This window comes from Colias eurytheme, chromosome 17 (assembly GCF_061535395.1).
Source record: "Colias eurytheme isolate Ceu_HAF_F1 chromosome 17, ilColEury1 Martin Lab GWU primary, whole genome shotgun sequence".
Taxonomy (NCBI): domain Eukaryota; kingdom Metazoa; phylum Arthropoda; class Insecta; order Lepidoptera; family Pieridae; genus Colias; species Colias eurytheme.
In genome coordinates, this window is record NC_142996.1 from 7,977,108 (window position 1) to 7,998,295 (window position 21,188).

A 21,188-nucleotide genomic window follows, 5' to 3' on the forward strand; every position below is an offset into this window, starting at 1 on the left:
ACTCCTATGTGTTATCATTTATGTTTATGTGTTTTGAATTAAAGCTATAAATTATATAGGTAACCTATTTTTCGGGAAATTATTTTACGTTCCGTTTAATGTTTGATAATCGTTTAACGTAACATAATATGGATAAATGTTTTATAGATAAGACTTGATTAAATTTTGTTAACTAAGAATTCCTTTTTAATTTGAAAATGAAAAGACTAGTCATTGTAATAATTATAATTAAACACGATATTATTAAAGTCACAACTTTTTCAGGTCACATAAATAATTATCTAGGTACTTATTAATAAACTATTTCTTTCGCATTTTCTTTGTATGGATTAATATCAATAAGAAAGTATGTATAAAGATGATGTAATGTCAGCGAAAGTACTTTATATCGCAAAGTAGAAAGTCCTTCATGTTTGTACCTCTTGATAGCGTTGTGCAGTAAATTAAACCTGTAAAAAAATAAGACGTTTATATTTTGTGTATAGATTTAACTTTTTCTTGAGTTGAGTAGGTATTTATTCTAAATATCGAGGTAGAGGCCATAATTCTCCATCTAATGATCTAATAATTAATGTTCTACTGATAACGCCCGTTTCTCAGTGATAACCTACCTTAATATGGGCGATGATGATGCTAATGATGATGATCAATGATGAATAATATATGAGTACAATGTGAAATTTAAACTATGTATCTGGCTCAGTTTGATAATGGAAAAGGAATCCATATAAAATTCGAAGTTAAAATCTGCGCAGGCGCATATTAGGTATTGTTAATACATGGTTAATACCATGAATTCTGCAGATTTTTTTGCATCAAATTTTAATTTTGATATAATGAAACAGTTTTCACTTCACGGTTGTCTCTACATTTTATAAGTACTGCATTTTTACGTGAAGTGTAATAAATACTGAAAAATATATCTAAAAAAAAATTGTACGGTGTTATGTGTACGTAGTTAATGTGTTCTTATTTTTCGCCAACACTTTATTTATTAAAAAAATCTTAATCTTAATCTTAATCCTAATACTATTATAAAGGCGAAAGTTTGTAAGTATGGATGTATGGATGTATGGATGTTTGTTACTCTTTCACGTAAAAACTACTGAACCGATTACAATGAAATTTAGCACACATATAGAGGGTAACTTGGATTAACACATAGGATAGGTTTTATCCCGGAAATCCCACGGGAACGGGAACTATGCGGGTTTTCCTTTGAAAACGCGGGCGAAGCCGCGGGCGGAAATCTAGTAACTAATATACTAAACAAATCCTCAGAGAACTGAAGCAAACAAAATTACGTCAGCGGTACTTGCATATGCTCTATTTGCACACACCACTTACGAGTCTGTACACTTAGAAGAGAAAGAACTAGAACCCCAGTTTTATTCGATTACAACACTGAAACATAACATAATTTAGTATTAGGAATCAGTGACCGTACATCTATCTGATACCTAAACCGTTATCACAACACGCTTCATGTCATCCATCAACGTTTCAAATTGCAGATAACTGGCAATATAGTGACTGATATTCCCATTATTATTGGTGAATGGCATATCACAGATAACATAAATTTTATCTATTCATAGCGCGAATGGTCAATGGTTGACTTTATATTACTTACATGACAGAGATCACTGATGTTGAAAAACACTTTAGAAATATGTAATTTCGTTTTAATAAATAGGCCGAATAGCACCATGTTGGTGGCTATGAAAATACATATTTATATGTATATAACTTGTTTTATTTTATACTACCATTGATCAAAAGCAATATATGTAATAGGATGAGAATGAGATCGGAGGTAGGTATTTTTTCAAAAAGAAAAAAAATGTTGTGTGGTTTTATGAAACCACCGTAAAAGTGAAACTTTCCGAACACTGCTTTATACCTACCTACTCGGCAGCCGACCGTCACGCGACATGCGCTACACAGACCAAAAAGTTTGAGACGATGTAATAAAAGTTTCACTTTAATTAAAATAATATCCAATATCTCGTTATTTCAGTGTCCGGGCGTTTTTACACCTAGAATCATCTCTTATTCTCGGTTACCTAAGTGAAATTTGAACTTACCTGTCTTTGTTTCGACTTTGTCCAAGATGTGGAAGAGATGTGTAGCGTGCAATCTTTTTATCGTATTTAACAACTGGATAACCGAAGTCTTGTAACCTAGAATACAACATAGAATAAAACATATATTCAATACACAGCTACATGGTAAATAGGTAAAGAATGTATAAATTTTTATTATTCAAGTTTATTTTACAGCAAAAGCAAATCTTTAACATCCATCCTAATCCTCCTTAACCGCTTCATAACTTGCTAAAATCATTTTTTTAAGATAATTCAATCAGCATGAATTATCTCTCTATCAGTCATGCATGAATACAATAAAATATTCATTCGTTGATCCATCGCTCCGTAGCTGTAGTAGAAGAAAATTTATTTACTTTTGTTTCTATTTATCTAGTATAGTATAATAGTAGGTATCTATGCTTTTACATACCTTCTAAAAAGGTCGTTGTCCTCGCCACCCCAGCCCCAGTAATCATTGGAATAACCATTTACTTTCTTAAATTGCTTGACATCAATAGCAGAGACACCACCGAAAAGGGTGCGGGATTTTGGGCTAAAAAATTGTTCAAAATCGTGTTCTATATCTTTCTTTCAGAGTTTAAAATATGGTCTTCGATAGACAGAGGCATAATAATTATTATCCTAATTCGATAATCTAGATTTGGCAGAATGTAAAATGGAATATGAATAGAACAATAACTTCTTTAGAAATTATATTATACTTAGTACTTACCTATCATTATTTTGTATAGCGCCACAGTGAAGTCTGTAAAGTTACTATACCTAGGTAGTTATAGGTACCTATATTACATTAATTACATATTAGGTAGGTATCAGAAACGCTAATTTACATACTTACATGAAATAAAATAACTACCTATTTAAATAAACAATAGACAATCTATTTAATTACACACGTGCCGAAAAAAAATTGATACGTTCAAATAATTATTCATAATATCTACTTATAACTTTTATCAGTAACAACTGTGTCCTCGTTCGGAAACACCTACTTTACATAATAATGGTTATTAACTTAAGTATACAATAATATATCAGTCCACATAATTTTTAATAGCACTATAAATACTGTAATTATATACCAATTATCCATACTTTTGTCAATTTGTCTGTTACCCTTCACAGATAACAAATGAACCAATTGAAATGAAATATTATTTAATAAAAAAAATTAACCTTGGGAAAAAAGGGCTTCTTTTTTCAAAAATCAAAATGTGGAGATAGGAGAGAAGGAGATGAAAGTTTAGGTTATTGTTCTGCCGGCGATTGTGGTACCTTAGGGGCACATCTAGTAAATTTTACCTACTTAGTTAAATGTTTTACCTAGTTATATTTTAATATCCTTATTTTCTCTTCACTACATAGTATAAAACAAAGTTGCTTTCTCTGTCCCTATGTCCCTTTGTATGCTTAAATCTTTTAAACTACGCAACGGATTTTGATGCGGTTTGTTTTAATAGATATAGTGGTTGTCGAGGAAGGTTTTAGTATATAATTTTTTAGGTTTTAGGCAAAGCGGGCGAAGCCGCGGGCGGAAAGCTAGTAAATACATACTTGGTCTCATCAACGATATTCGCACACATATTCCGCGGCCAAATTGGACAAGTGTACAAAATCTCTTCATCCAACGGAAGCAAATCTACGTCATGGAATATCACACAACTCCAATCACCAAGTTTCATCATTTCTAAGAAACCGGCATTGAAAAGTCTTCCTCTATTAAATAAATCTTCACCTGAGAAAAGTAACACATAGAAAACCTTACTCATTAGATATTAGTTTTATTCATAAAATACTGAAAAATACCGCACGCTTTCGCTTCGCTTCGCTTTAAAACAAAGCTATGATTTTATAACGATAACATTTACATAAAAGAAAAATATTTTTTATAAAATTTGAACAGTAAAACAGTAAATAAATAAACTTATTCATATTAAATCTGGCTTCTGCATATTGCAATAGTAACTGGGACAAAATTGCTATGTTGAAACTACTAATTCAAACTCATTTCCATATTAAAGTCAAAGCGCTTAGAATCATTTGGACACTAGTACACATTTAAATGTGTTATGGAATGTTCTAAGGAAAGGGTAAAAATTCAAGACTTGTACTGTATTTGTTAAAATCTTGTTTGTGATGTAAGTAGGTATTATTTTTTCACGAACCGTTTAGTCGGCGAAGTCCGTAAAAATCAATGAAACGAGGTAAACTTAGGAAGTAAGTAATGTACCTGCTTGTTCTATAATGAAAATTCTGTATTCCAGTTTTTGTTTTATCAAAAATGGGTGGATGTTGTATAGAAAAATCGGAAGATGCAGTGCTCGATCTCTAGAAGAAAATAAATTCGCAATTATTGCTTTAATTTTGTTTATAAAATGTATTTCATTAATATGTTCATTCCTCACCTATAAGGAACCAATATGCCAACTTTATTCCTAGTTTGGCAGTCTTTAGGCACATAATATCCTCCTTTTTTAACGTCTGGATAAACTTTCTCCAGAACATTTTCCGTTACCAACTTTTTAATAGACACTTGACCTATAATTTTATATACTTAAACTACATTAGGTAAGAGAAAATCGGAATGAAAGTTTTATGTAAAGAATTTAAAGTACCTAAATGCAAATAGGTAATATGAATGCAGCTATTTCAGAACGATGTAGGTACGTAACATGAATCTAAGTACATAGGTAGTGTGAATTATTTTTTCATAGCTTTCTTAATTCAAAGCAATAGATAATCCAATAAATATAATAAATCCAAAATAAATTTACTATAATAATTATAATTTTTACCCAAACTGGTTGTGTTGATGTGGCAAATTGGTAATTTCTCTGTAGGCTTTGTTTCTGAAAAGTGAAAACTTAACTTTATTTAAGGACATACTTAACTACTTAGGTATAAATGTTTGAAAAACGTAAAAAAAACAGTTGGATTTTTAAACATGTTTACAATTAACAGTTAGATGGGTAGGTATAGGTTCTTTCTTTATAATCAAAGTTTTAATATTGGTAGGGAATACGATAAAGATCCATTTGGTAGGTAGGTAATAAATAAATGCCTATTTAATTTCCTAATTTGAAATATACGTCATATAAAATGTTTACTTACTATTTTCATTACCAATATTATCAGCCTTTTGAATATTAATTACATATTTTTTTGAATTTATTTGAACCACAATGATAAGCAGAGCAATGATTAAAATCAATAAAATTATAATAAAATATCTATGCTCATTAACATCACGATCATTCGATTCTTTCAGTAGACATTCTGTTAGAGAAGCCGGTATTCGTTCTTTTTCTAAAATAAAAATAACAATATTGTTTGAAAACTAACAGTTAATAATAATTTATGTGAAAATCTTGTCGTTGTAAACAACGTTATATATTATGTGCGGCAAAAGCAAAAAAAAGTACATAGCTAGAATTATAGGGCCTACTACTTATGTAGTTTTGATACTGTAAAATCATCGTATACATATTTGCGAAGGTGTAAATTATTAACTCCTCCACAAAGAAGTTATTATTATTGTTAAATGATTGTTAATATACTTACTGGCAGGCTTTCTTTTCCTCAATACAAACTTGAAGAACTTTCGCAACGGCAAATATAGCATGATCGTTATTTCTCATATGAAACTAAACTGCTTTACGTATAATAAAGTCGAAAGAAATGTGGTTGTTGTGTTTTCGTATCCTTCCTTGCAATAAACAAATATTTTGGCGAGTGTTTTCCTGATCAAATGCTTGCTTCCTATGCGATGACAAAAAAATTAAATTACTTAATTAATTAAGAATTACATTTTACAAATTACCTTTTTTTCTTCAGTTAATATTTATTTGCTGAAAACTTTGTTATTCTCTATCAATATTAAGTTATATGTTGAGTACAATTGGGCCCTTGTAACATAGGCTAATATAACTGAATACATAAATAATAAAAATTACTAACTCACATACTTAATAAGAATATAATATCTAGGTAGGTACCTTCCTTTCTACTAAGGATGTAACGATTCCGATACCGATATATCGGTATCGCCGATAATAAAACAACCGATACCGATATAAAACAATTCAAAAAACCGCGCCCAATGAACGATGCGGGAGGCCGCCCGCGCGTGCGCACTTTGTTTTCTGAAAAAACTCTACCAATAGTAAACTTTTATAAGGTACTGATTGTATGTGTATTACCTACTTAAAGTATAACTGACTTTGTAAAATAATACTAAAATAAATGGTTTTGTTGTTTTTTGATTTGGCATTTTTATTTAAAAGAATACGATTAACAGTTGAGTCTCTGTTAAATGTTGGTAACTTTTTATGCATAATTCACTATTTATTTTTCTACCAAGCCATCGATATCGGTATCGGTATCGGTATCGCCGATACATTACTACAAATATCGGTATCGTATCGGCAAAATCATGAATCGTTACATCCCTACTTTCTACATAAGGTGTGTTAAGGTTCTGCAATATTTCATCAATTTTGAATTTAGGTATACAAAGTATTAGAAACCTAGATTGTCTAAATTCAATTTCATTACTATTACATTTTGCTTCATATATTATAATAATCAGCGTTACAACAATTAAATTATAACAATGCTTTTCCGTTACAATGTCTGCTCAATTACGAACTGAAATATCTTACATAATTTCACTGCTCCAAATTGTAAAGGCGTTGTGACTATGAAAACGCTAATCACGGTAATTTGTTATTGGGGTCTACAAATTCTACAATAACTGGGGTTCATTTGTAATTAGACAGAGAATTTAGGTACAATAGTAGAAGGTAAGCAACATTCCTGCACGACTAATAATTTTGTTTAGAAAAGGTTGAGAAACGTAAAAAAAGATTAAATAAATCATTATTTCTGAACATGTTCTAGGTAAACAATATTACTTTTTTTTTCAAATAATTATTATTAAGTTTATTTTTTTCAAATTCTTAAGTTGTTTTTTCCTCCGTACCCTGTATCTGGATGTTTTCATACATCAACAGTAAAGAAAAACAATAACATGGATTTTTCTTCTACCTCACTTGCATAACGTTTTAATTACAATTTTCATTCACAACGCGAACGCGCGTAAATAATACGTGCTAAGTATCAATAAAAGAAAAATGTGTAAAAACGAAAATAAATTCGTGTTTAAGTTTAAAATCTTATGCGTGTGTCCAAAAAGTTCCAAACGGGCGGGAAAGAATACATTCATTTTTGTTTTATCTGTATTTTTAGTACTCATGATTTATGAGATGAGAGATTGTTCAAGGAAAATAATCCCAATATATGCCACGGAAAGAATTCGTAAGTATTATTTCAGAATAACTTTTTATATACTTAGTATGTAAATATTAAATTTGTTAAAAAATTAACAACTTTTAAATCTTGTGATATACTGAGGTATTAAAAAAATACAGCGAGTATCCTCTTCCAAGTAAAATATAATTATGTATATGTAAAATATATAAGTTGCTGAAACACTGCAGCTAATGTTGTTTTCAATTTTAGAATTCGTGATGACCTATAAAAAATTCAAGACTTATAAATACTTTTTTGGAAATTTGGGTAAGAATTTTTTTTATAATTATTCTCGAACTACCTCCAAGTACTTTTTTCTTTTGTATTTATTATTGCGATTGTTTTTCAGGTGAATCAGAAGCCGTTCATTATTCTATTGGTACACCCATGTGCATGTTAAATGTATCATCTTTAGGTAAGATCTGTTTTTATTTTTGTTGTGTTACAACTTACGTTACAGAAAAGAAATTTTATTCACCTGAGACAGTTTAATCGCTTCGTAATTTATTGAATATTTATTTATGAACTAACAACTTAGTTGATTAAAACTTTCAGACAATGAAAATAATAAAGAAACACCCAAACGAATATCCATAAAATTGATTTCCTTCCCTTTCAAACAAGTTTATCGTACTTTATTTATATTTCATTACAAAGACCGGATCCAATCATTGAAATTGCGTTTGCATAGCAACTCCGTGAATGGACCTATGCCTAATCCATCAGCTAACCCCTTATAAACGTTCCAACACGCAATTCTGACTGCTTACACCATTAAAACATTGTCGATAATCGTGTGAAAGGTGAAAATTTACATATCCGTTTGCCTAGGTTCCATTTCAGCAAATAAAACCGACTTAAAATTGAAATGGGTGGAAAAGCAATATCGAGATATACGTCCGGGGGGCTTTTATGCGCCCGCCGACTGCCGAGCCAGGCATAAAGTTGCCATTTTAGTGCCTTACAGGTAATTAGGTTCTATGTGTTGGTACTTCATGTTAGTGCTGTGTTACAAATGTATGAACAAAAGGTTTATTCACTTTGATATGTTACTGTTTCAAACGGTTTTCTTGCAATGTCTGAATGGGTAGAAGTAATACGTATGTTTTCAGAAATCGAGCAACAAATCTTGCAATTTTTTTGAACCATATGCATCGGTTTTTAATGAAACAACTTTTGGAATATAGAATTTTTGTTATAGAACAATTTGGTATGTATGAATACTTTGTTTTAATCGCATCAGTATACCTAGTCGCAAATTTGGTTGTCGTAGCAAAAAAGGAAAGACAGATAAAGAAATAAACAAACACACTTTTGCAATAATAATTAGTAAAGATTTGATATCTTTGAAGCGTTAGCTAATAAATTATATTAAAAATTCTGTATCAATAATTATAGGCACTGAAAGCTTCAACAAAGGCTCCTTGTTCAACGTTGGGTTTCTGGAATCCCAACGTTTCGGAACATGGCGGTGCTATGTGTTCCACGATGTAGATCTGCTACCGCTTGACGAGAGGATATTTTACTCCTGTCCAAGGAAACCCACTCATATGTCTTCAGCTGTGGAAACCTTTAAATATGAGTTAGTTTAGTGTTTTTCGTTGTTCCTATTTTAAGTCAGAATTACAGGTATACCTACACCTACCATAGGCACCATCTTTCCACACCTAAAGCAACTGTAATTTAATAACCACAATTTAATTATCTACATGTAGGTACGTATGTTGAGAAAGATCTAATGATTTATTATTATTTCGGAAGGCCTAGGCCTAAGCCTTTCGAAGGCTTGATTACCTACATATTCAACCGTAGTATCTATTTCAAAATTTAATTAACTAACTGAAAGAATTAGACTATTCATGTTATCGGGTTATCATTTAACAATAATTAATTTTAAATTTAAATTAAAATAAAAATGAGATATAATGATGTAGAGAAATTAAGTACCTATAGGGCGGAGGCGGTCTATCGCATGATAGGTAACATTATTATGTACGCAAGCGAAGCCGTGGGCGGAAACCTAGTAAGTACCTATATAACTTCAATTACAACTCAATTTGTATGTCGATGGATTGAATCGAATGTTCATCATGTAACTCTTTAAAAAAAAAGCGTAGGTAGCGTACCAATAATTTGGTATTAATGAAACCTTAGGAATTTTTGTGACTAATGAATTATGAGTATCTCGCTTATTATATACAGTTATTTATGAAAATAATTCACGTACTCGGGTACTTTCAATTAAAAATACGTTCTTTATAAGGCTTAAAGAACGTATTTTTAATTGAAAGTACCCGAGTACGTGAATTATTTCATAAATAATTTAAGCGCACTTAATTCCTACCATTTTCCATTAACGACAAAGCATGAATAACTGGATAAAATAAATGTGAGCAGTTGGTTAGAAACTGCGCTAAAATTACAGGTTGCCATATCCTCAACTCTTTGGTGGTGTTACATCAATGACTTCAGATCAATTTAAAGCTGTAAATGGATATTCCAACCGATATACTGGCTGGGGAGGTGAAGATGATGATATGTTTATAAGGTATTTGTCATCATTCTATATATTTGTAAATATGAATGTTCGCTACGCAAAAGGCGTGTCTACATAGAGCGAGCAGCCTCGCGAAGCAGCTTGGTATGTGTGAACCCGCTTAATCACGCATAAATAGTCTGATCTTTACACATATATTATTATTTTTGGCCAAATTACCTTGATTATACCACTATTATATTTATATTGAGAGTATACACTTATCTGGATTTGCTTTTTAATCGTGCTTTTGCAATAATGATACAGTTTAAAAAAAGACGGGTTGCTCCGGGAGTGCCGGCAGAAGTGAAAACTTGATTATTAACGTTGAGCATGTTTGATATTTTGGAATGGTATCCGTCTTACGCTTTTTCGATCAGGTCACGTGTCCTGACGCGAGTTTAAGATTTTATACCCATTACAGTAAAAGTGCTCAACGCCGCTAAAGAAGTTTTCACTTCAAAATTTTACTTTAAATAATATGTACCTATGTTACAGAATACAGGCGTCGAAATTTCCAGTTTTAAGATACAATAAAACAATTGGTAAATACGCAGCACTGCCTCACGAGAGGAATAACATAAATAGAAAAAAGTAATCTTTATATTTTTATTACCTACACTTACGCTTCCTTGCCATTGAGCCTTTTATTAAAAAAAATTAAAAGCATTAATGTATACTTAGAGATGAATTCATTTATAGTAGGTATATAATATACCTATTAGCGTAATCGCACATAAGATTTGGACAGCTTTATTAACTTTAATTTCATGTAAATTTAATTTTATTATTTGTTTCAGTCCAAAAAAATTAATGAGCACACGTCGAAAATTTCGGTCAGAAGGTCTCAACTCTATCAAATATGTTTTGGTCAAATTGAAGAAAATGAAATTATTCACGCATATTTTAGTTGATGTTTATCCTGAAAAAGATAATAAACAATCAAACTAAACTTTTATTATTTATTCCATACGAATGTAATTATTTTAAAACAATATCAATGCGAATTGACGACGAAAATATCACAAATACACTTTTTTAATTTCTTCACCTAAATCGATAGCGGTGAATTTGTGAGCCTTGTGCAATATTTTACAGATGTTTGGCTCACTAACAAATTTAGCTACATAGATGTCTTTGTTATCTATATCTACTTCTAACCTAGCCATAACCTCCTTCACTTGTGCTACATAAGGTGTAATTTTTTCCTCTGGCAACAAATTAAAATGCCACGGCAGACAAATTTTCAGAACATTCCAAATGACTTCTTGACTCACTGCATAAGCTAAATTAGGATCAGGTTGAGGTTCAATTTTTTCCTCTTCTTGAACCTCTTCTTTTTCTGGCTCTTTCTCTTCAACCTCTTCCGTTTCTTCTTGACAGGGTCTACAAATGTACGTCATTTTTACATCAGTTGCAGACTGTGCCACCTTGCTACCGTTAGTAAGACTTTTTTGAGCTTTCGGTAGACGAGCACTTTGAGAACTTTCAATTTTCTTGGCTTTAGAACCTCCCGCTTTGGCTCCCTTTTTGCCCTTCTTATCTTCAGGAGGCGGCTCAGTATACTCTAGTTCTATCAAAGTCGTACCCTCACATGTATTTATAACATTTGTTAATACTGTATCTAGGAATAGTGCAGAACATTTCAAAGCGCATGCTAAACATTCATCTCGATACTTTTTGTCTCTAATTAACTTACAGATTACTTCTTCACATTCTTCTAAAGAAAAACATATTTTCTTTCCAGTAGACATTGAAAGTGCCATCGCAAAGCCTTCAATTGGATTAATACTTTTACTAAAGGCCAGTAAAAATGCGGAATAATTCATTAAATTCTCTGCGGTCTCAAAAAGTTCAAATAAAAAATGTTTCACTAAATTATTTCGCAATTGCGCACTTTTATCCTCGGGGTCCAATTCTGTTTCAAACCATAACTTCTCCTTAATAAAATCACCTCTGTCAATTAATTCTTTTGATTCTAAATCTTTACAGCGGAATTTTTTACGTACTGTTAATAATTCCTCTGCCTTCGGGAATTTAATATTAAGACAATAAATTAGAAAATCTCTCCAGTCAACATAAGCCGTTTCACCAAATAATAAAAATGTCAATTTAGGCACTTGTTCGGGGTCTATGCAGCGCCAGCTCTCAGGAAACATAGGACCCTCACAATTTTCTTTTCCGAAAATAATAAAGTCTTGTAATATGTATATGAAAGCTCGTTGAAGGGCAATACCTGTTGGTGCTATAATTTTTAGCTGAGATCGTAATCGACTCAATTGTGCAACTCTAAACTGGGTTCCTCCAGTATCAGTAGGGCCATTATCTGTTTCAATTATTTCTTCTGGCATAAATTGTAAAAGATTGGGATCAATTATAAATTTATCATGTTCTAAAATTAGGCTTTCAGGAATTTTTTTACCTGCCTCTACTGCCATTTGCAGGTACTTACAGAGACGATCAACTGATTGTATTTCATTTAAATAATAATTGTTGATATTATTTTGTATGTCCATAAATGCTCTATAAATATTATCATTAAATAATTTCATGTCCTTAAAACATTTATATTGCAAAGCTAAAATGCGCAAATTTGCTCGAAACATTTCACCATTAATGGCCATTGTCCATTCTTCAATGCATTTTAAGCCGTTTTGTTTAAAAATTTCTTCTTCATTTATGGACTCAATTGACGTGTTTTCTTCTTTTTTCTTTGCCACTGGTACAATTTTTGCTATCTCACTATATTCTCGACTAATTATAGATCTATAAGAATCGTTTGTATCTTTAATGACTTTCAAAGCAAATTTAACATTATTTTCTATTATCATATTGAATGGATTATTGCTATAATCAATTTCAATGTTTTTTAACTGTAAATCTTGAAATGCATTTTTAAGTTGGCGAAACATCTTATCTTCCCCTCCCTTCTTACTCCCTGATGTTTCATCAGACTCCCTGTATATCTTAATTAGATCTTTAGAAGAAAGGCGATCAGTTGGAGGCAAACGCTTGAGCATAGCAAAATAAAAATCGTGAAATGCTTGAAAAGTAAGTATGCACCTGAAAGAAAAAATACATAATAATCACTCTCCGTGATAAATCTTACTCGAATAACGCCTAAATTTATTAATATTAAAAACAGAAAATAGTAAATTGTTATTGTACCTATTTAATTCGGTTTGCATACAAGATATGTATGTATTCACCATCGTCGTCAACTCTTCCAAAGTCCAATTTTCGCAAATAAGAGCTTGTCTTTGTTTCTCAGCAAAAACTTTTCTCTCGTCACATATTTGATATAACTTAATCTGGAGTTCCTTCACTCGACAGTGCCATTCGTTTTTTGTTAAATTAACATCTCGCCAATCATTTTCAAACTCATTGTATTGTTTCTGAAAACTGCTAACTAAATCTTGTTTACGAGAAGGTAGTGTTATTATTTGTTCCATTTTATCTTTAATAAATCTCGTGTAAGGTACTACACAATTCATTTGTAAGCGTATAGCTAAGAACAATTGCTGCATATCGTGTATGTAAGTTTTTTCAACTTCTTCCCAACAAGTCGCTAATGCAATACCAATTAATTCAGAAATAGGTATTTCTCCATAATCCCAGTCTTCTTCTCCCGCTGCTATGTTTATTTCCTCTACGCTCACATTTGATTTTGAAATAGAGCTCTCACTAGCTTCATGAATATTTTCAATAGAAATTGTTTTATCATCCTTCAATTCTTCTTTAGAATCAGGAGCTTTAACAACTGCTAATTCGCTAGCCAATGACATTTTGCTAATTTTAGACCCATGCCGCATTTTTTCTTTTGATTTACCGTTCATAATTTCAGATTTTACTATTTTTGACTTGGTTCGTTTATCTTCAGAGGAGGGGAAATCTAACTGACTCATTACATTTTCTCCGAACAAATTATCAGTCGACTTTAACGGCAATGAATAATCTCCAATTATATATTTACATATTAGTGCAAGTTGTTCTTTTTCTATGACTTCATAATACATACTGTAATTTATACCAAGTGCTGCATAAAATCGATCAATAAATTCAGAATTTTCTTCGGTTAAGTCCCAAATCACAACTTCTTGAAGAATATCTTCAGTTTCCTTTAACCTCAAGTAACAGGTAAAATAGCTTTCAAATGGTTTATCCATCCTTATCTTATGTGGGTCATTAACGAGCTTAGAAACTCGAATTTCTTTGTAAGGATCTTTCTCTTCTTTCCTATGTTTCCTTATACTTTCTTCAAGATATATATCATCACTATCATCTAATTCAGCTTCATCTGGAGGAGCTTTGCCAGAGAATGTTTCTTCGAGTATCTGCGCCTCTCGGTATGTATTTGGATAATTAATGATGACAATTCCATTAATATCGTCTTGATCTTTTACATATTCCACAATCATAGCTGCCAATAAGTACTCAGTTAAGAAATCTCCACTACATAGAGCTTTATACGCATAGTGGCCCAAATCAGCAGCAGCTGATAATGTTATTTCTTCCTCTGGAATGGTTTTAGGAGTTTGTGTTTGTTTAACATTAGCAGGAACGGGTCCTGATATCAAGGAAAGATTTGCTTCACTACTTTTACTTACTATTTCGTCTTCTGCTTTCATCAATTTAATAATATCTTTACTTTCCTCCTCCAGCGCCACAGCCATGAATTTATCGAAAGACAAATCTATATCAGTGCAACCAATCATTTCTGTTTTAAATTTTCTGAGGCAAAAATTAATCGCAGCTTCAAGTCGAACAACATGTATTTTTCTAGCATTAAGAAGAGTTTGCATATGAATAGTAATAGATCTATCTGGCAATCCACGAATTATTGCCTTAGAGCTAAAATCGGGAAGATTAGCAGGAGGTCTTTGAGGTGGATAAGGATATTTAATTTCAAGTAATGTGTAAACCAAATGACCAAGTATTCGATTTCCTAAATATTCATATTTTCTTTCTTCTGATTCTGGTTCAAAATTTGGTATAAGGAGTTCCAGAGTCCAAGGATATAAATAATTATGATATTCAATAAATTCACTTTCATTCAATGCTTCTTGACGATCCAATTCAAGTCTTATTACTTCTTCCTCTTCAGGTATTACTTCTTCTTCGACAGCAGTGTCCCTTAACATATCTTCCAAGGGATCAAAAATGTCAAAGATAGGTTGTTGCTTGTAATACAATGTTTTCCATTCATGTATAAAATGTTCTGGTATATCGTTTTCAAGTAAACGTTTAAAATAAGCATATTTTGTAGCATAATCTATGATTGAAAGAACAGTATCATAGCAAATTTCACGGTAGTGTTGACGTTTTCTTTTCATTTTCTCAGCATATAGCTTTTTATGAAGCATATTTTGTCTTTGCTTTTCAAAATCAATTTCTACCAGACCTAGATTTATTTCTTCTTTCATATTATCTAGAAATTGATTAAATTGCTGAGTTCTTTGCTCAACAAATTCTGATTCACCAGCGATCCTGTTTTTTACTAAGTTACGTGCTTGTTGACGAGTTTCCATAATTTGAGTTCCCATTTGTTTCTCAAATTGAGAAATTTTCATAACCTTCTTGGCAAATTCCGTGTCTAGTTTTGATTCTTCTTCAGCAACAGATAAATCCCATAGTGAACCACTAATGACGTTTCTTAATTGTTTTTGAAATTCCTCTGAATCTGCCTTTTTGTGCATTCTTGTATACAAATTATCCATGTAATTGTGAGCCCATTCAGAATCAATTAAACCTTTCTTCCTTTCAACGAATTTTTGATCCAATTCTAGCAATTGTTCATAAGTATAATTTTGAAATTTGCAAGGATATTTCAAGCAAAATTTATCCATATCTCTTTGGTCTTTTTCGGATATTTTTTTGGGTTTCTCTCCCGGTGCCTTAACAGGTGATGTAGCTCGTTCTTTTATATCGGCTATGATTTTGGAATACTTGTGCCTTACAAAATCATAGGTATCTTTTACTTGCTGAGCTTTTTTTCTTTGCCATTCAATAAACAATTTCTCGTTTAAAAGTGGCCTAGAGAGATCATCCACAGACACGTCTTTTTCTTCTGGGACTATGTCAACTTTAAAACGGTGGTCCATTTTTTCGACTAAATTAGAAACCATTTTTCGTTCTTTTTTAATAAAGTCAGTTCTATCTTTTTTGTCTAAGTGAAGAAATAATTGATAAAAAAGGCGTAGCAAAGTGGAGCCCCTACCATCCATTATGTGGTTTAAATCAGAATCGGTTATATTTATATCGATAAAGTGCAACCATTCTCTTAGAAGTTTCCAATTCGTTTTTATTTCGTCTATATTACTACTAGATCGTATATAATAATATTTTTCCTCGTTAATAACGTGGTAACTTAGAAGAACAGATGCGATGATATAGCCATCCTTCATCTTTTCTCCGAATTCCGCGGCTTCCCATTTAATTGGACGTTGTAAACGTTGTGATAGCCATTCTTTTAAAACTTCTGCCATTTTTATGTGATTTAAATTCCAGCAAAGTATTAAATATCATTAAGATTAAGATGAAAGATAGACATTTTCGTGGTAATAGGTATTAAATAAATTGTTTTAATTTTTGACATGTGTGATCCTGACATAAGCAGTACCTATTTAATTTAAACAATTTTAAGTTTACAACTTTGGCGTTGCATAATAGGCAAGCATTGTTTTTGTAACATAATAATAAAATGTACCTACTTATTTTAATAATAGTACTTTTAAATATTATAGAACCTCGAATTCAAACATGAAAAGGGCAGAAAGATCTGTAGCCAGGGCATTGGAATGACTTTTAAAAATGTACCGCTTATTATGACATTTTTTGTGATGTTTATTTTCACACGGTTTTTGCATTATTTATAAATTCTATTGCAATCGCACCATAATGAAATGCAACGACTACGATAAAAGTGTATGTTGAACGAGTTGAATGTTTTTTAATATTTTCAATTCAACACAAAGAAGTTTATTATCTTGATAATTCATCGTTTTTCAGAAACCCTGCAATCATACGAATCTGGATAATTTGGATAAAGCATTACATGATTTAGGTATGCTCAGTGCAATAACAGAGGCACGTCGGGAATATTTAAAGGAAAGTAAAGGAAATTTCAGCGTAATGCGTCTCAACACGAGGTACGTTTCCAACGTGACAGTAGGGTATTGTATGAAGAGAAGTACAAATAAGAGCAGGCTTTGCCCATATGTCCTGCCAGTGCGGCATCGAACTAAGAGTGAAAACTCGGACGCGATCAGTAGTGACATGAACGATGTCTGCGATTTTAAATATAGTATACTGGAACCCTCCACAAGCAGCATGAGGGAGAATATTGATATAAAAAGTACAAAACGATGTCAATCCCTCGAAAACCTGAACCTGGTGATAGAGAACCCACCGAAGCCAGAAATATCCCCCGATATGGACTGTGTGTCTACAAGGATCCAGAAGTTGCAGGTAGACGAATGACACACAAAATAATTAAGGTATGGCTGTATTGAGATGTTAATATGGTATGAGAGGTAGCTACTAGTTTAGTAAAAGTGTATTTTCAGTGTCCGTTTACCATTTGATATGAGTGAGTTTATGAGATTTTTGTTCCTAAAGCATAAAGTTTTATTAGTTTTAATTTTGTTTATGTTGAAAGTTTTGAGTGTTTTAGTAAAGTTGATAGAAATATTTTGTACCATATTTGTAAGCAATGTGAGTTTAGAAATGCAGTATTCATGAATTATATGAAAAACTATTTGATAAAAAGCAGCAATGTTTTTAAATTTTGTCAAAAATGTTTCATGTTTTGTCAATTATTACCAGTGTAGTAGGTAAAAATAATATTCACAACCAAATCAATATCAGAATAACTTGTTTTGTTTAATCAAAGAAGCTGTTTCATGTATCATCATTGCTTACATTTTCAAACAATGTTAAAGCCATAATAATTTTACAACAGAAGTAAATTTATATAAAGTTATATTTATTGCCTATAATTAATAGAACATGTGGTTACCTATAATTAGCAGAACATGTTCAATTGTTATATTCTTATGCTGTAAAATATTTACTTTATCTTCTAGAAAATATTATAGATAAATATTTAAATAATTTAACAGTATAAGAATGTGACATAATGAACAAAATCTGGAAGGCTTCCATTATTTTACTTTTGAGCTAGTTTAAGTTATCAATATTTCATTAGAAAATACATTTGTCTTATATGTTTTAATAGGATCTGATAAAAATAAGTCACTCTTGAAATCCATACTTAGTTACAGTTCGATTCAAACTTTATGGCAGTTCGGAAGTTGCTGCAAATGTATATGCGTGCAGGTATCCGACCCTTAACATTCCGGTAATATAAAAAAATTGTTTTCTGCGCATCAGATCGTTCAATGTTCCGAGCCGCCATTAAGTTTGAATCATACCTGTACTCTAAATTTGAGCAACCATTGTAAATTACTGATTTTTTGTTTTATATTTAGTTATTTCAAACAAGATATCTTGCATGTTGTTTTTCTTTAATGCTTTGTTTTAACATGAAGCAATGAAACAAGTTGAATAATAAAAGCATTCGCCTTCATTAAGTTTATATTATACAAATACAAGAAAATTTGTATGGGGAACCATACCAATTTTCTTTATACTTCTAGAATCCATTTCAGTTTTCTTAAACATGTTGTTTATTGTTTATTAAATAACACTAATATTGCTTGGATTTGCAAGATTTCTTCCTTTTTGCATCTTTGGTAAATACAACACTACAATTTTGTTTCTAAAACAACCAATGGCAAGGTTACAGTTTTAGTTTTTATATGTTTAATAATTTATTCTCTTAGAAGTGCAGTCCTCATCAAGAAAAGATTATTGTTATACCTAGGCAAAGCTGGCTTTAACCAGGTATAATTAGAGTGAAGAAACTTCCTTGAACACAAGGAAATATCTCAATGCTAACAAAAATTATATTGTTACTACATTACAAAATGTAGACATTTGAAACAATGTACTCATACTCCCTAAAAATTTAAATATAAGTTAAAATTTTATAGTTTTAATTGATAATAAGTAGTGAGCAAAACTTTCTCACGTTAGTTTGTATATTATTCAAGACACTGATTTATGTCTGTCTATGTGTCTTTGTTGGCATATAAATGCTCGTTTTTTGAATGTTCATTCAAATTTTAGTGATATGTAATATGTATTTTAGATGCTATATGCTTTCAAGGCAGTAGACATGTGTGTAGGGTTGCCAACTTATAGGATTGAGGAATTTTAATGAAGATTTCTTTACATTTATATCTTCTGTAACTGTTATTTCAGGTTTAAGTGATAGCATTATTTTATTTTGCGCGTGCGCATGTTTCTCTCTTTGTCTCTCTCTCTCACATAAAATGCAAGCCAATTATTTTAACTTCCTTACATCTGGGTGAACCTTGACACCTCAGGTTTTTATAATTTTTCAACAAATATAAGTCAGAGAAAACTGTTGATAATTTTATATTTCTCCAAAATAACATAAATAAATAATGAATAAAGAAATATTTAATACTAGGTATAGTGATTGGCAACCCTTATTGCTAGTGGCATAAGCCATAATATGAGATCTCACATCACAAAATATAATCAGCGTTATTTATTTTAGTGAGTTAGTCACAATGTGACTATTTGATGGTTGTTAACATATTTTGTTACTCTTATTTAATTACGAGTATTTGAAATAGGGATGTAACGATACCGATACCGATACCGATATATCGGCCGATATATCGGCAAGCCGATATATCGGTATCGCCGATAATAAATCAACCGATACCGATATTTTTTTATTAAATTCTGTCTTTTCTTTTATGTTTTTGCATTGTATTCATTCATATTGTTTTATTTCTGTTTCTGTAATAGTGTTAAGGAAGAGCGGAACCTCCTGACACAAGCATTTTATTTGCTTACTAGGAGTGTTCCAATCACAAATTTGTTTATGTAAAGGAAAGAAATAAATAATTTTGAATTTTTTTAATTTTTAACGTGATAACGTTTTTAAAATCGTTTTAGTCGGGTGACATGTTCATAAACTTGTGTCACACCAAAACCTCACGAGCGCGATCGCAGGTATAACGAGAGAGAGACGGACCGATCTCCCGTTTCATCTCGAGCGCTGCCACTGCATTATGTTATCACGTAAACATCTCGATCGTAAACCTACTTTACAAACAACCAATTTTTTTGATATCAAATAATTCCGCATAAAAAAAAATCCGCGCCCAATGAACGATGCGGGAGGCCGCCCGCGCGTGCGCACTTTGTTTTCTGAAAAAACTCTACCAATACTGCCGTCCTTTAACTAAAAAGCCGTTAACCCTCAAATGGTCAATTTTCAGTTTTAAATGTAGGGTGATAGAGTTCAGAATTCTCTATCTTTCTGTCAAAGAATCATTTCTCTAGCATTAATAGTTATAAATATATGAAAATATTGTAAGCCGTTAAGTAACACAATTTTCAGCGATTCCATCACTTGAAAGCGTCTAACCAACACTACTTCGCTAAATTTCCTTTAAAGTACCTTAACCGCCAGATTTAATAATCATTTTTTAGCTTTTTACTTGACTAAAAGTACGTTATCAGATTATACTTGACTATAGGGACGCAAAAGGACTATAACTGCTTTATGATATGCTTTCATATAACGATTCTAATGGAAATCCTTACCTTATTTGCAGTTACTCGCCCTTAACGCTTTTTTAGTTAAGTAATTTTATTTAGGAAAAATTCTAATAACACTTTTTTGCTTAGAAAGCGGCTAACCCTCATTTTTTAGCTAAAAGGCAGTTATCCGATTCTGGTGATGCATCAGTTTTGGGGATGAGAGTGATGATGAAATAATGTCGCTCCCAAGCAGAGTACCGATTGTTTTTGATTTTCTTTTACAAGACGTATTGTTTCTGATCAGGTTTACTTACTAAGTTTTAAACAATCTAGCAGCTAAATTACGGAAAATATAACAAGTCAAAGTTACGAAAATTTGGTAGGTAATGGTTACGACAGTGCGAACTTTCAATCGTACTTCTCTGTTTAGACTCTGATTTGTCTCTGTAACCGAGAAAGAGAAGAAAGATAGTCTGTACTATTTAATTTTTGAAACTATTTATTAATTATGTAATTTACCCCTTGGGAGGAATTAGTAATCGACTGTCAAGCAATGTACTAGAGATGGTGATACAAAAATTGTTAGG

At 31.5% G+C, this 21,188-nt stretch overlaps 3 protein-coding genes and 1 long non-coding RNA gene across 4 annotated transcripts in view; 1 reads left to right on the plus strand and 3 right to left on the minus strand.

The window, feature by feature from the left end:
* Positions 1 to 21,188, minus strand: part of LOC149901337 (uncharacterized) — a 197,218-nt gene that overhangs the window by 153,850 nt on the left and 22,180 nt on the right. The gene's annotated exons all lie outside the window — the stretch shown is intronic.
* On the minus strand, positions 288 to 3,832 carry LOC149901342 (beta-1,4-N-acetylgalactosaminyltransferase bre-4-like). The gene is made up of 4 exons (XM_090111451.1): positions 3,666 to 3,832; positions 2,521 to 2,643; positions 2,088 to 2,183; positions 288 to 449 (listed from the first exon to the last, which is right to left on the minus strand). The coding sequence occupies exons 1-4, from the start codon at positions 3,794 to 3,796 to the stop codon at positions 293 to 295; spliced, it is 507 nt and encodes a 168-aa protein (XP_089967577.1). The 5' UTR covers positions 3,797 to 3,832; the 3' UTR covers positions 288 to 292.
* Positions 10,980 to 16,442, minus strand: LOC149901343 (sperm flagella and cilia-associated protein 2-like). The gene is made up of 2 exons (XM_090111517.1): positions 13,126 to 16,442; positions 10,980 to 13,020 (listed from the first exon to the last, which is right to left on the minus strand). The coding sequence occupies exons 1-2, from the start codon at positions 16,440 to 16,442 to the stop codon at positions 10,980 to 10,982; spliced, it is 5,358 nt and encodes a 1,785-aa protein (XP_089967643.1).
* On the plus strand, positions 16,754 to 18,643 carry LOC149901344 (uncharacterized). The gene is made up of 2 exons (XM_090111799.1): positions 16,754 to 16,881; positions 16,966 to 18,643. Exons 1-2 carry the CDS (start codon positions 16,855 to 16,857, stop codon positions 17,434 to 17,436), a joined length of 498 nt encoding a protein of 165 aa, XP_089967925.1. The 5' UTR covers positions 16,754 to 16,854; the 3' UTR covers positions 17,437 to 18,643.